The sequence below is a fragment of the Hemitrygon akajei genome, chromosome 10 (genome assembly GCF_048418815.1).
Source record: "Hemitrygon akajei chromosome 10, sHemAka1.3, whole genome shotgun sequence".
Classification (NCBI taxonomy): Eukaryota; Metazoa; Chordata; class Chondrichthyes; order Myliobatiformes; family Dasyatidae; genus Hemitrygon; species Hemitrygon akajei.
In genome coordinates this window covers 43,054,418-43,070,332 of record NC_133133.1, presented here as the reverse complement: position 1 = coordinate 43,070,332, position 15,915 = coordinate 43,054,418, and the positions used below count along the sequence as shown (strand labels likewise).

The 15,915-nt window shown below is 38.1% G+C and overlaps 1 protein-coding gene across 3 annotated transcripts in view; it reads left to right on the top strand.

Annotated features, from left to right (window-relative positions):
* The window catches only part of med12 (mediator complex subunit 12), a 144,747-nt gene that overhangs the window by 98,940 nt on the left and 29,892 nt on the right, over nt 1-15,915 (top strand). For all 3 annotated transcript variants that reach the window (XM_073058129.1, XM_073058130.1, XM_073058128.1), the window contains exons 27-35: nt 1,378-1,557; nt 1,917-1,988; nt 2,601-2,773; nt 3,846-4,007; nt 7,022-7,133; nt 8,792-8,881; nt 10,235-10,344; nt 11,506-11,641; nt 13,224-13,385. In XM_073058129.1, the coding sequence (XP_072914230.1) occupies nt 1,378-1,557; nt 1,917-1,988; nt 2,601-2,773; nt 3,846-4,007; nt 7,022-7,133; nt 8,792-8,881; nt 10,235-10,344; nt 11,506-11,641; nt 13,224-13,385 (1,197 nt within the window). The remainder of the gene's footprint in view (nt 1-1,377; nt 1,558-1,916; nt 1,989-2,600; nt 2,774-3,845; nt 4,008-7,021; nt 7,134-8,791; nt 8,882-10,234; nt 10,345-11,505; nt 11,642-13,223; nt 13,386-15,915) is intronic.

The following is a 15,915-nucleotide window of genomic DNA, read 5'->3' as shown; positions in this document are numbered from 1 at the left end:
ATTCATTGTCCTTCAGTGATTGCAAGCTGTCCAGACCCTGAGGCAGTAAAGGAGCCCCAAATCATGATGATCCTTTCAACATGCTTCACTGTTGGGATGAGGTCTTGGTGTTGTTGTGCAGTGCACTTTTTCCTCCAAACATAGCAGTGTGCATTTCTGCCAAAAAGTTCAAATTTTAAACAATCTGTCTTCATTACGTTGTCCCAGAAGCATTGTGGAACTTTCAGGTGGTCTTTTGCAAACTTGAGACAGGCAGCAATGTTTTTTTTTGGAGAGCAGTGGCTTCCTCTGTGGTGTCCTTCCATGAACACCATTTTTGTTCAGTGTTTTTCCTACAGTGGACACATGAACAGAGACTTTAGCAAGTTCTTGAGATTTCTGCAGGTCTTTTGCTCTTTACTTGGGTTCTTTTTCACCTCCTTCAGCATTGCACGTGTGCTCTTGGTATGATCTTTGCAGGATGCCCACACCTAGGGGAAGTAGCAACAGTACTGAATTTCTTCCATATGTAGTCAATTTCTCTTACTGTGAACGGATGAACACTCAGGTCTTTAGAAATGCGTTTGTAGCCTTTTCCAGCTTCATCCATCTCTACATTTCTTCTAAGGTCCTGTAAAAGTTGTTTTGATTGAGAGGCATGGTGCACATAAAAAGGATCTTTCTTGAGAAGAGGAGGTTCTGTCAGTATCTTGACTTTGTGTGTCTTTTTATCTATATGGCAGGGCATATCCACAACCCACACCTCCAATCTCATCTCATTGATTGGAGCACCTGACTCCAAATTGCTTTTATAGAAGGCATTCCCCAGAGGTTCACATACTTTTTTGAACCTAGACTGTGATTGTTTAAATTGTGTACTCAGTATTGATGAAAGTACAATTGTTTGTGTGTTATTAGTTTAGGCAGATTGTGTTTGTCTATTATTGTGACTTAGATGAAGATCAAACCGTATGTTATAAGTAATTAATGCAGAAAACCAGATAATTGCAGAGGGTTCACAAACTTTTTCTTGCAATTGTAGACTAAAGTTTCTTGACTATAATAATTATATTTTCAGTAGCTTAGTTGATCAACAACTGCAATCACCCTAAGGTTTGCAATTCAATCAAGCTGTTTTTCAGGCACCCTGTTCTTTAAATATTCAAAGACTTTTTTTGAACAAGTTTCGGTCATCTGAGCTTGTATCTTAGTTTGTGGTTTAATGCTTTAATGTCATGCTTTAATTGATAGCTGTCAAGTGTAGTATAAATGTATACTGTATATGTATTTTATCTGTATATAAGGACTTGTTAACTTCAAGGGACACAATCTAATTCTGCAAGTAATACCATTTATTGTATTTTCTGTATTTTTATGAAACATTATATTTCTCCACAGGAGTGGGTCGGAGAGCGCTGTCTAAAGAGTTTGTGCGAGGATAGCAGTGCTTTGCAAGATCCAGTTCTAACAAATAAGCAAGCTCAACGACTCTTGCAGCTGATATGCTATCCACACCGGCAACTGGATAACGAGGAAGGAGACAACCCACAACGTCAGAGAATCAAACGGATCTTGCAGGTGAGATATTAGACAGGCTTTACATGGAATTATATTTGGTAAATAACAGAAATAGAATAAACAATAGAAGTGGTTTTGGTGTCTTCTAATTTTAAAGGAAGAGCTATTACAAATCAGTTGGCGATTGTAGTAGAATGGAGTTTATAATTTAAAAAAATAATAACTCCACAGCTAAGGGCAATAGAAAATTAAATAAAAATTAAATGCAGCTGAATTAGGCGGAAGGATGTAACAAGTCTAGTATGTGTTTCTTCATAGTGTTTTACTTAAACCTATCTGTAGAACATTCTGCAGTCGTTAGCTTCAAGGTCTTTTGTTTCTTAAACTTGAAAGATTGTTTATTTCTTTATTTATTTTAGAATCTTGACCAGTGGACAATGAGACAGTCTTCACTGGAGTTGCAGCTTATGATTAAACAGAGTGTCACCAGTGTAAGTAAAGATATTACAATTTGAACAATTCTGGATTTGTACATGTCTTATGAAAAAAGAATAACGAGAGAGTGGGGGAAAGAGGGAGATTTGTGTGTGCACGTAATTAAACATAATGGGTGCTTTTAATCTTGGAAACTTATTTTCCAACTAATTTTCATCTTTCTAGACTTGATCTCAAAATTGTTGTATCTGTTTGTGGTTTGGCTCTGGTGTGAGTACATGGACGTGGCTGCCACCCCCTTAGTGTCCATGGTGCCTAGTGATCATTATGAAACAAAAATCAAAATGCATTAGAAATTTTGAACTTACATTAATATTAAGTAACAAGTAAATATGAAGGGAGATCACATTTAAATTTTGGTTGGGTTGTGTGAGGAGGCTAATTTGAAGAGATATTGAGTGCAGCGGAAGGAATATTTCATTGAAATAATAATTTAGAAATAGGACAGTTTATCACTGCATTGGCTGAGTGTCCTTGATACACTGTTGCTTTATTCAAAACAGTAAAAAAGTTATGTTCCTTATGTATCTTGATACTTTTATATCTGAAAATAAGCTAAATAGTAAATGGAAAAACATGCTCTACTGTTGACTGAACTTGTGTTTCAGGAAATGAACTCCTTACTTGAAAACATTGCTAAGGCCACTATTGAAGTGTTCCAGAAATCAGCTGAAATGAACTCATCTAATTTGAGCAGTAATGGAACTGTGAATTCAGTGATACCTGTCTCTGGCACTAGCAACACAAATGGAAATGCCAGCAAAATGAAACCACTGCTGAGGTGAGTTAGAAGTAGACTTAAACATATGAACACTAGAAATTTAAATTAAAGCACAAAATACACCATCAATTCTGAACGTAGTAAAGTAGAATATCAATGGGAAGGATGGACTTCATCAAACTTCATATCTGACTGGGGAATTTGCAGCCTTCAGGATGTAACATTAAATTCTACAGTTTCAGATAACCAGCTTTTCCACACTGTAGCAGAACAAGCCAGTTCGGAGTTAAGGCCATCAACTTATTGCATACTAAGCATTTTCCCACTCCATGGATGTTGCTTTACCTGCTAGGTGTTTCTAGCATCCTATTCTAAATCAATTGCAGTGTACTGTATCTACATTCTAGTGTTGCTGTTTCTTAACCTCGCCCCTTTATTTATTTTTAGCTTTGTTTTACATCTCCTCCAGGCAGATCAGCAGTTCTTAACAATCCTTCACTGTGCTCTCCCAGCCAGCAGCAGTATCTCTTGTATTATTTCGTCTTTATTTGTCTCTATCTTTAAAAAGATCCATATTTTTTTCTTTCTAATACATTTGTTTTCTAACTACTAATAATTCTGATGGAAGATCTTGATTGAAATTGTAGTGCTGAAACCCGGGTAACTGTTCTTCCTGGGTTCACTGCAGCGTAGAGAATCATGGCAAACATTGCATACTTCCCTGACCTTGAATCAGGCACTTTCCAGTGGGTAATTACTAAATCTGATGCTCTGGTCATGCTTTACCTTTTGTTATTGCCCTAGCATAGTTTGAAGACACATAGTATTTTTTACATGATACACCATCCAAAAGTAATCAAAGGATATTTTAATGGAAGAAATTTGACTGAGTTAATTAATGGGAATTTTAGACTTAAAACACTGTACTGAAGAGGAAGATTTAGTTTTCACTTTACCATGTTAGTTACTGTGCTCAGCCAATTCCACACACTTCAAGAGAATACATGCAATGTTATGGCCAGCAGAACTTGGCTCAAAAAATGTTTAATATTGAGATTACTAAAGATATTGGATAATCAGTCTATAGTTATGTATTGTATATTCCTTCTGTTCCATTTGTTTTCACTAACAGCTCATCAGAGCGGACAGGGGTCTGGCTCGTAGCACCGTTAATTGCAAAATTGCCAACATCAGTCCAAGGCCATGTGTTGAAAGCTGCTGGCGAGGAATTGGAAAAAGGACAACACCTTGGGTCATCCTCAAGAAAAGAGCGGGATCGGCAGAAGCAAAAGAGGCAAGTGTGGATTTAAGTCTTTTTAGTGTGCAGCAACAACAATGCATTGTTTTGGTTTGGTGCTGTTCTAGCATGTAATTTTCCATCATTGACTTACCAAATGAGATTTATTCTGGTCTTAAGTCAGTATTTCTGAGATTTGATTACCCAGCAGTTTATCTTATTATAGCTTGTAATACAGGAGGCTCCATCAAAGAACATAACACTAGCCCACACAACTGGCTTGTATATTTTTATCTGGATTGCAACCAAAAAAGGATGAAGGCTTTGTTCCTCAATTCTGGCTTATGGATATTGCTTGTATTCCATTATGTGTTGACTGTTTCCAGTTGCTCTTCATGTTTTGATATTGCCACCTTAATCTGAAAGTGTCTTTTTGGGAACGATATTCTTATATTGCTATTAGGTTTGGTGTTTTGAGATTTGAACCCAACTAACTTAAATTACTATACATCTCATTTATTTTCACTATGATGAACTATTCCTTCACCAATGTGTATTTTTGATTGTGATTATGGGGTCCACAGTATGATGGGATTCCTTCAAGATTGGAAACAAGGTATTTGATATTTTATACAGAGAACATCAGAATGCATACTTAAATGCTACTCCATGTCTGCATCTTCCTTGCAGACCAAAACAGCTTGAAAGAAATTAATGCCTATTATTTCCTATTTTTTTTGTGTTCTGCTGAACATTGTGGGCATGCTATGCTAGTACTGGAATGTGTGGCAAATGTTGCAGGCTGTTGCAGGACACTGTTGGGTCTGTTATTACTTGTCATCTGTTATTGCTTGTCATAATGATCAAGATAATGACAAATTTAGGAATGGCACCAAGATTGGGGGTACAGTGGACAGAGAAGGTGGTGATCAAAAGTTGCAGCAGCATTCGGACCAGCTGAAAAAAGGCAGATGGAATTTAATACAGACAAGTGTAGGATGTTGCACTTTGGGAGGACAAACCAGGGTAGGATTTGCACAGTGAGCAGTAGGGCACTGAGGAATGTGGTAGAACAGACGGATTTGAGATTCCAGATCCTTTGTTTCTTGAAAGTGGTGTCACAGCTAGGTAAGGCCATAAACAAAGCTTTTGTCATATTTGCCTTCATAAATCAATGTATTAAGTACAGAGTTTGGGATATTCTGTTGAAGTCATATAAGACATTGGTGAGGCCTAATATGGAGTATTGTGTTCAGTATTTGATCACATACTACAGGTAAGATAACAATAAGATTGAAAGAGCAGAGAGAAAATTTACAAAGGTGTTGCCAAGACTTGACCTGAGTTACAGGGAAAGGTTGAAAAGGTTAGGACTTTATTCCCTGGAGCATAGGAACATGAGGGGAAATTTGATAGTGGTATACAAAGTTACAAGGGGCATAAATAGAATTTGTGCAAACAGGCTTTTTCTATTGAACTTGCATGAGGCTGGAACTAGAGGTCATGGGTTAAAGGTGAAATGTGCAACCTTTAAGGGGAGCATGAGGGGGAACTTCTTCACTCAGAGGGTGGTTGGAGTGTGGAACAGGTTGCCAGCGGAAGTGGTGAATGTGTGTTTGATTAAGAGATACTTGGATAAGTACATGGGTATGGAGGGCTATGGTTTGGGTGCAGGTCAAGAGGACTAAGCAGATTAAGAGGTCAGCATGGACTGGATGAGCTGAATGGCCTGTTTCTGTGATGCAGTACTTGACACGTTTCACAATATGTTTCAGTGTACATATGATGAATAAATATGAATCTTTATCTGAATTTTCTTTGTTTCTTTTGTTACGAAAACCCCGTAACCAGGTAACTTACCAGCAAAGATAGATGGATCAGCTGAGTCGGATGCTACTATTTTCAAACGTTTTATTCAATAAGGGCACAAACGTATGGTTAATACAAAACATTCAAATCGTCAAAACTCAATCTAAAACACTGGTGTAACCATAATCAATCAGAAATAGGCTCTTTCGTTGTCTAGGGTATATAATACTGAGTCCAATTGGAAATATAAAGAGTCACTCTGAAGTCTGCAGGCTTTCGGTTTCACGTGTTGGAGAGAGAGAGAGATAAAACGGAAAAACTTGCCGTTTACATCCGTGTAATCAGGGGAGCGATCTTCCCCGTTGTTAGTTAAAAGCGATCTTCCGTTGGTTCCAGCCACAAACCCCGCATTCGGAATTTAACGCACGTGGCTTATTTCAAAATGGCTTCCCGTTCCCACGGGAAGCGTTATCGTGCTTCTTGGTGTCTCCTTGGTGCGTCTGAGGGTCGTCCTCTTTCAGACCCTTCTTTATACTGCCTCACGGGATCTCAGGTGTCAATCAGGTTGCAGGTGGTGCAATCTCTCTCTCAACCAGCCCACTTTGCCCGAGGGCTTTACAATGTCCCTGCGAGTTGGCACGTCTGCAGTTCCCAGGTGTCTCCTGAGAACAATGCCACAGTCACCAGCTTTTGTCCCAGTGGAATGTCTTTCCATTTCCTGTGTCCATTCAGCCTGTCTCTCTCTCTCTCTTTTGGGTCATTGACCCCCCCTTTTCTAGGGCTCTTGCAATTCTCACAAAGGAGGGGGCTGGTATCATAACACTTTGGCAGAGTTAACAATAGTTCAAAATTCTTTTGTTTCTTCAAAATTCCAGATGTATATCCAAAACACCCATTCTTTATTGTGTTGAGTTTTAATGTCTTCTAACTGTAAGATTTCATATCTGTGCAGCTGTCCTCAGATCTAACAGTCTGTGAACTTTTGCGTCCTAATTGTAGCAACATCTATTTATTCTTGCCTAATGTTCTTTCTCTTTTTCTTCAATCTTGGAGGCTTTTTTTTTGCTCCTAATTCTTCATCTGTGAAGTTTAGAAAATATTTTACTGAAAAATTCCACTGGGTTTCTTCAGATAGCCTATAATTAAAAATGTCATAAAGACTTAATTATTCTGTTTAGTATGATTAAATTAACCTGATAACTGCAGTTAGAAACAATTGTGGGCAATAATATATTTCGTCTAATTTTTGCTTTTGTCTCCAGCATGTCTCTGCTAAGTCAACAGCCATTTCTTTCTTTGGTTTTGACGTGCCTTAAGGGGCAGGATGAACAAAGAGAGGGACTTCTCACGTCCCTTTATAGCCAAGTCCAACAGGTAATTAACCATTGGCTATATTATTTGCTGGTTTCGCATCAGTGTTTGGTAAGGTAATGTAACTTCTGAATCGCAGCCTTTCTTCAACATCATCTATCAACATGATCTGACTATGATCTCAAAGTAAGAATACTACCAACTTGATATCTATTGAGTCCTAAATAGGAATTCAGCTTCTATGTAGAAAAACAGTAAAGCTTTTCTTAATGCAGTTCTGCTTTTGGTAGCCATATATATTCAGATTGAACAAAACTATAAAATTAGGTGCAGTTGGACTATAGATGAGTCTATAGGTCAGTCTGTGTTGTTCTGTGCCAGACTGATCAGTTCAATGTAATTATTTCCTCAATGAATCAATGAGAAAGAGTTGATTTAGGTCCAAAATATTATACTCGGCTATTCACTCTTTTAGTGTAAATCTTGGATAACTAGAAGTGTAAAGTTTAGAACTTGAGAATGATAGACACAGGAAAGCAGGGCTGGAAGCAAACATGGGGAGCAAGATGGAGTCAGGTGAGGGGAGGTTGAAGGCTGAGATAGCTGAAGATGGTGATAAGCAGGACCATAAAGGCTACTGGGGCTGGTATCTGATGAGTAAGGATGTTGCTAATAGTAACCATTAGAGGAGACATGAAGGACAAATGGAAACAGTTGGAAGAGGATCACCTTGCTGGATGCCTCAAAAACTCAGTTGGTCATTAACTGCCTCACACAAACTTATATGGACTGTCCTTTCATTCCAGTTACTCCTCCTCAGTCTACCAATTATCTACTGTTCCCTGTGTCACCTGTCACCCTATTCTCCTCTTTAAATTGTCCATCTCTGTCTTATTTCAGCATTTCCTCCTAAAATGTTGACTGTTTCTCTCCCCCAACCCCCATCATGTTCCCCCATAGATGCTGTTTGACCAACTGAGTTCCTCCAGCAATTTGTGCTTTTGTTTTGCTGTAGAATATTTCTCTGCTTATGTTATGTTTCAAACACATAGTAAGAGATATGAACTTAAAAGTTTTGCCTATTTTCTATGGCGGTTATAACAATTTGAGAATCTTGTCTGAGAACTATTGCAGTTTCCTTCTAGCTGTGGTGATTATTAGCATTTTTGGAATTGGTGCACAAGTTCCAAAGACATCAGGTATCTCAAACAAGTAGCTATTTTAAAATTTAATTTCCATTTTTATTTAGTGATTACAGCACAGAGTAGGCCCTTTTGGCCCTTTGTGCCATGCTGCCTCAGCAAGCCTCGATAACCTGACTAACCCTAACGTAATCTCAAGCCAATTTACAATAATCGGTTAACCTACCAGGTATGTTTTGGACTGTGGGAGGAAACCAGTGGACCTTGAATAAACCCACACATTCCACAGAGACTCATTACAGAACGGCACCGGAATTGAACTCTGAACTTTGGAACACCTTGAGGTGTAATAATGTTGTGCCAACTGCGATGCTATTGTGGCAGCTATTGAGCTTGAAATAAATGTCTGCTGAGGGTAAACCAGTAAAATCAATATTAGTTTTACCTGGTGTTCACATTTGTCTTAATTGATGAACAATACGTGCCTGTTCTCTATTATCAGTGTTAGGAAAAGATAACTCTGGTTTACTGATAATCACCAAATAAATGTAATAATTTTGTCTTATTAATTCTTTTCAGATTGTTACAAACTGGCGTGAAGATCAGTACCAGGATGACTGCAAAGCGAAACAAATGATGCATGAAGCCCTAAAGCTTCGTTTAAATCTTGTAAGGACTGTTAATGCAGAAAGGAATTGGTGCTTTTTCACGTTTAGTGAAAGTTTGTTCACTTTTCTCCTGAATACACATTTGGAATTGTTACTTCCTTTCAACTGAATTTTCATATTTTGTGTAGTATTGTGTAATTTATTGAAAAGGCAGACATCAAGTTGTATCATACCAGTCAATTAAATTTCTCTGTCAATTGCCAAAGAGAGGGCCAATGAGCAATATATCACTGGCACAGTGTCCCTGTTCACAATTTATATTTATTTATTGATATTAGGGTGGCTAATATATTGCTTAATCTATAAAAAATGTTCTGTTTTTAAATTGGTGTGATAGATTATGAACAAAAAATAATTGCTCCCAAGTGGAGAATACTCTGGTTTCACCTAACATGGTGTATCAATATAAGAGAGTCTTTAAACCCACACATCACTGACATTGTAACATTTCCCTTCAAAAACCCTAATATGTCATCTGCATTGATAAACGCTTTTTCATCTTAGCTCTTCACCCCTTGAGTAATTTAGAAATCAGTCATATTGCATGATATATTATTTGTGATTATAGTAGCTAAATCCAGTTACTAATAGAACAGTTGAATCAAAATCATTATAATCGCATAACTTCAATATAAACAACATTATAATTCAGAGGTATTGTACTATACTGTTTAAGTAACCGAACAGCCAGGAGTTTGGACCGTTGATACAGAAGTTACACAAGGGGAGAATGAAGTTGTCATTCAATACAATTTCCTCTCTCTTCAACTTTAAACCTGTTTTCTTTCTCACGAGGGGTTCATTGATCTGGCCCTTCATTTAAGTTCAAGTGTAATGTCATCTGACTTGCATCATACAACCATACGAAACGATGTTCCTCTGGACAATGGTGCACCCACAAAATATATATGACACACAGCACATAAATCGAAATATTACCCTAAATAAGTTGAACTATAATTCAGAATGCATGTTCTGCACAGCACAGCTAAAAGGTCACTGTCACACTGGCAAGGACAGTGGGGTATTCATTAGTCTCACAGCCTGGGGGAAGAAGCTATTACCCAGTTTGGCATTCCTAGTCCTGATGCTTCTGTACCTCTATTCTGAGAGTTGTGGGTCAGAGATTGTCGGATGGGTGGAGGGGGATCCTCAACAATACTTTTCGCCCTTCGTCTGCAGCACTCTCAGTATTTTAGATTCTGGTACTGAGGTAACAGTGTTGTCATCTTTTCACAAATGCTGCTTTGTTTCCTGAATGTTTTTATTTCTAATTTTCTAACTATTTATAGTTCAGTTTACCAGAATGTTGGTAATAGTGTGCAACGTTTTTGTTTTTGATTTTTCTGTTCAGGTAGGTGGGATGTTTGATACTGTCCAGCGTAGCACACAGGGCACTACTGAGTGGGCTGTCCTTCTCTTGGATATAATCAGCAGTGGAACAGTGGACATGCAGTCAAACAAGTATGAATTTTAATTAATTATTTTGCATGAACTATTAACATCTTCCATGCACACACAATGCATTCTGATAGAGTACGGACCATGTACAAATGAGTTGTGCAGTGATTAAAGATATAACAGGCATGATTAAGAAATAGTCTCAAAATTAAACTGTTTATCTATTTTACCAGTGCAGGTATTTTTAACTATCATTATGAATGGTATCAATTAAACATTCACCAAGTTAATGGATTCTATCATTTTAATATCAAATCTATTACAGCTTTGCATTTTGACAATTTAAACTTAATTAAATATTTATTTATTTAAGTAATTGCAGTTTTAATTATAACCATAGCTCAAGGTGATTTCTGCTTGTGCATTTTGGTCTATTATAACATTGAACTCATGTTTTAAAAATAGCTAAAACAAATAGTGCTGACTACTCTGGAGGCAGAGATAGACCATGTTTTTAACAATTTATTTCCAGCAGTGGAGCAGTTTTACCTTGAACTTGTGTTTGCAGTATCAAAGACTTGTACTGCAGCAGAGTATTGGGATTTATTTTTCATTTGTAAGCTATGGATTCTTGAACTGCAACAGGGAAAAGAGGTAAAAAAAAATCAGACAGCAGTGGCAAGACATATGTAATGTTTCTGGGTTAGTGTAGGCATTGTTCTCATGACAGACTCAGATTCCAGCTTTGGCATACAAGATCCATTCCTGCTTTCATCCAACCAATAATTCAGTAACATTTTTGACATCAGAGTAGCCAAAATATTTGCTTCAGTAATTTGTTACACTTTGAATTCATACTTCACTGTTGATAAATTTAAGCTCAAAGTATGGAAGAGGGACATCGGGTTGTGGGGAGGGGGGATAGTGGCAGCAATAAGGAAATAGCTGTCAATACAACTTCAAATTTGGTTTTGGGTTTCATTGACAGGTGTGTGAAATTAATTTGTGAGTCACTCAAATGGGCTAGTGTGCATCCCGTATCAGTACATTTGAGTAGTTACAATTTGTTGGATGGAGAGGCTATAATTATTGTTGCCATTTTTGATCTGAGGTGAAAAATTGGTTGGGATGCATTCCATCCTGAATATTTTTTGTGAAGTCTATTTATGTGTATCTGTATTTTGCTGTGAAGAATTTCTGAGAGTATATTTTTTTCCCCCCTAGTGAGCTGTTCACTACAGTCCTGGATATGCTCAGTGTGCTAGTTAATGGGACCTTGGCAGCAGACATGTCAAGTATCTCACAGGGCAGTATGGAAGAGAACAAGAGAGCTTACATGAACCTCGTAAAGAAACTCAGGGTAATAATCTTTGTTTTTGAGATTATTGTCACAAAATCTCCTGATCATTATTGACGAAGGAAGTTAATTTCCAGCCATTTTCATCGAACAGGATAAATAATGGCAAAGCTTTTGCTCTGTATGGTTTTGTTTATTTCAGTTGTTCAATATAGCATTCTGAAATTCAGTTTTGCTATTTTAAATCTGTTCTGGATTACTGTAACTTAAATTTATAATTCTCTCTTTTTACTGTTTTCTCTCAGTGTAATCTGCAGTATTTTACCATCTCCTTTCAGTGCTACAAAGGCCAGCTTTCTGAAATCTTTCATTGCAGCTGTTTTCTTATTTGGGGATCAATAAGATGGTTGCGTGCTCAGACGCTGCAACCACTCTGGGTGCATTCAAAGGTGTATTTGTTCATCTTGTATGTCTTTTTTACAATTGCAAGTCACTGCTGGATAATAGGAACATCAAGTACTGTAGGACTATCCCATCAGCAGGTTGTTTGATGATGATGGAGCTGAACTTAATCCATATTGTCACCAGGACTTATTGTGTACTATTGGATGGTGCACGGTCCATAAAAAGGTGCAAGTGATTGTCTTGGATGTTTTTATTGTGATTGCAAGACCCTGTTGGACATTAGCGATGTAGACACTACAAATCCGGTTCACTGGTTCATTGACAAGATCGATGGCGGGGTAGCTGCATTACCTTGGTTGTGATGAGGACTAGGCCTAGGGTGAGGGTTCACCTGATGCTGTCGCTCTGGAGAGGGGATGCTGAGGCAGTGTCGGACAGGCCTCTGTGCGTGCACTGGAATCCATATTGGGTTTGGGGGTGGGGGGGAGGCTGCTCCCCAGTGCTCACTTGATGGAAGAACAAGCTTGACACTCAGGGACTGGTGCTATATTATTTTTCTTTGTGACCTTTTAATTTTCTAATTTTGCTTTCAGTTTAAATTGTGAAAGAGTATAATTCAATCCTCACCTTTCACCCACATGCTATTCACTTACTTAGGCATTTAACAGGTGTGTGTAACTTACATATATCCAGCAGTTGATATAAATACAAATGTCATTGTTGACAGTTTTCTATGGTTTCTTGCCTGGTGCCTTTTTAAAAATATCTTATTTCTTTTAAATAATGTGAGTAAAAGCTTGCATCACTTTTTTTTCCAAAGAGTGCTTCAGGAGTTTAAAAAGCCATATCTGCTCCTGTGACACACATAGCTTTAAACAATAAAGAAAGAAAAAAGATTGATAATGCAATATTAATGATTTAGAATTTTGTAACCATCAGTTTAATTTCAGTTTTGGGGATTAATTGTTTTTTTTTTATTGGATGTTTCCAATGATGAGTTTGATAAGGAAATCACAGGCTTGTAAATTTTGATTTTTCAGTCCATTAACTAAATGATGGCAAGATATAAGATTATGGAAAATGTTTATTTTGTGCATTTCCTTCATGGTCGGGAGGCTACTGAGTGAATTTGATCCCAATTTTCCTTCTCAGTTTTGTGTTTTTATTGAGATTATTGGGAATAACAACTGTGACTTATTTGTCATGTAACTTGCTGTTATTTTTCTTATAATTGTCATAGAAAGAGCTTGGGGACCGACAATCAGAGAGCTTGGAGAAAGTGCGACAATTATTACCACTTCCAAAGCAGACAAGGGATGTCATTACATGTGAACCGCAAGGCTCTCTGATCGATACCAAAGGAAACAAGATTGCTGGGTTTGAGTCAATATTCAAAAAGGAGGCAAGTAAATGATACTGCTGATATTCTTTCAATAAAGTATGAAAACTGTGATAGAAAATCTGTTGAACCTAAAGTAAAGATACACTGCCCATCTCTGGTTACTATACCTTTTACTATTCTCTTGCAAGTAATGTGATTCTGATGTAAGGAGTGAAAAATGGGCCACTTACACTCCTAACATCAGAATCACATTGGTTCTTTTGGATAGAGTATTGAAAACACACAGAGAAAATATTTCTGCTCATCAACCTTAATGAACTATGAAATTGGACTTTCATTCTAAACATCCTATCAGTACCTACCCTGTAAGGCCCCTTCAGTAACTTCTGTTTCAATTAGATCACCACTCATTCTTTTCACTTTCAATGAATGCAGACCAAACCTGCTTTGCCTTTCCTTTTATGTCATCCCCTTCACTTTAGGAATGATCATTGGTAAACTGGTCCTGAAATTCTTTTCAGCCCAAGTGTTGCTGTCTCTAAGTAAGGAGAGTATGCTGTACACCAACGTCCTGTATAATTATGCAATACAATTGGGACACATCAGGACAAGTACATTTTGGGTCAATCAAGTAGCTGTCTCATTTGGCAGGTTTCATGGAAATAATTAAAAAGGTATAAAAAAGACAAACTACTGTTTAACTCAGTAACAAATTATGTATTTAAATGAAACAAAACAAATTACAGCACTATCAAAACTGCTACAGTACTATAAAACTGTGGTATTAGATCCTAATAGTTATCATTGGAGAAATTAATCCAATGTTTGCTGCTGTTGTTTCTTTTGACAGTAAATGAACAAAATCAGTGCAGAAACCTAGTGCAGGTAATGGTCTGTCTTCATACAATGCTTTTGATGATTGCATCTCCCAAATCAACATTTTCACTGTAACATTCAAGATGATTGCCAATATAGAAACATAGAAAACCTACAGCACGATACAGGTACTTTGGCCCACAAAACTGTGCTAAACATGTCCTTACCTGAGTAATTACCTAGGGTTACGCATAGCCCTATATTTTTCTAAGCTCCATATAGCTGTCCAGGAGTCTCTGAAAAGACCCTATTGTATCCGCTTCCACCACTGTCGCCGGCAGCCTATTCCATGCACTCACCACTCTCTGCGTATTTAAAAAAAACTTACCCCTGATATCTCCTCTGTACCTACTTCCAAGCACGTCAAAACTGTGCCCTCTCATGCCAGCCATTTCTGCCCTAGGGAAAAAGTCTCTGACTATCCACACAGACAATGCCTTTCATCATCTTATAAACTTCTATCAAGTCACCTCTCATTCTCCGTCGCGCCAAAGAAAAAAAGGCCGAGTTCACTCAACCTATTCTCATAAGACGTGCTCCCCATTCCAGGTAGCATCCTTGTAAATCTCCTTTGCACCCTTTTCTATGGTTTCCACATCCTTCCTATAGTAAGGCAAACAGAACTGAGCACAGTACTCCAAGTGGGGTCTGATCAGGGTCCTATATAGCTGCAACATTACCTCTTGGCTCCTAAACTCAGTCCCACAATTGATGAAGGCCAATGTACTGTATGCTTTCTTAACCACAGAGTCAACCTGCGCAGCTGCTTTGAGCGTCCTATGGACTCAGACCCCAAGATCCCTCTGATCCTTCACACTGCCAAGAGTCTTACCATTAATACTATATTCTGTCATTATATTTGACCTACCAAAATGAACCACCTCACACTTATCTGGATTGAACTCAATCTGCCACTTCTCAGCCCATTTTCCCATACTATCAATGTACCGCTGTAACCTCTGACAGCACTCCACACTATCCACAGCACCTCCAACCTTTGTGTCATCAGCAAATTTACTAACCCATCCCTCCACTTCTTCATCCAGGTCATTTATAAAAATCACGAAGAGTTGGGGTCCCAGAACAGATCCCTGAGGCACACCACTGGTGACTGACCTCCATGCAGAATATGACCCATCTACAACTGCTCTTTTCCTTCTGCGGGCAAGCTAGTTCTGGATCCACAAAGCGATTTTCCCCGTGGATCCCATCCCTCCTTACTTTCTCAGTAAGCCTTGCATGGGGTACCTTATCAAATGCCTTGCTGAAATCCATATACACTACATCTATTGCTCTACTATCATCAATGTGTTTAGTCTCATCCTCAAAAATATGAATCAGGCTCATAAGGCATGACCTGCCTTTGACAAAGCCATGTTGACTATTCTTAATCATATTATACCTCTCCAAATGTTCATAAATCCTGCCTCTGAGGATCTTCTCCATCAACTTAACAACCACTGAAGTAAGACTCACTGTTCTGTAATTTCCTGGGCTATCTCTATTCCCTTTCTTGAATAATGGAACAATCCTCCAGAATCTTTCTCTTCCCCATTGATGATGCAAAGATCATCGCCAGTGGCTCAGCAATTTCCTCCTTCGCCTCCCACAGTAGCCTGGGGTACATCTTCAAAATATCTTCAAACTTATGGTAGTTGACATCATTTTATTTTCACTCCAGGCTTTTTCTGGCATCTCCAAGCCAGAATGCTTA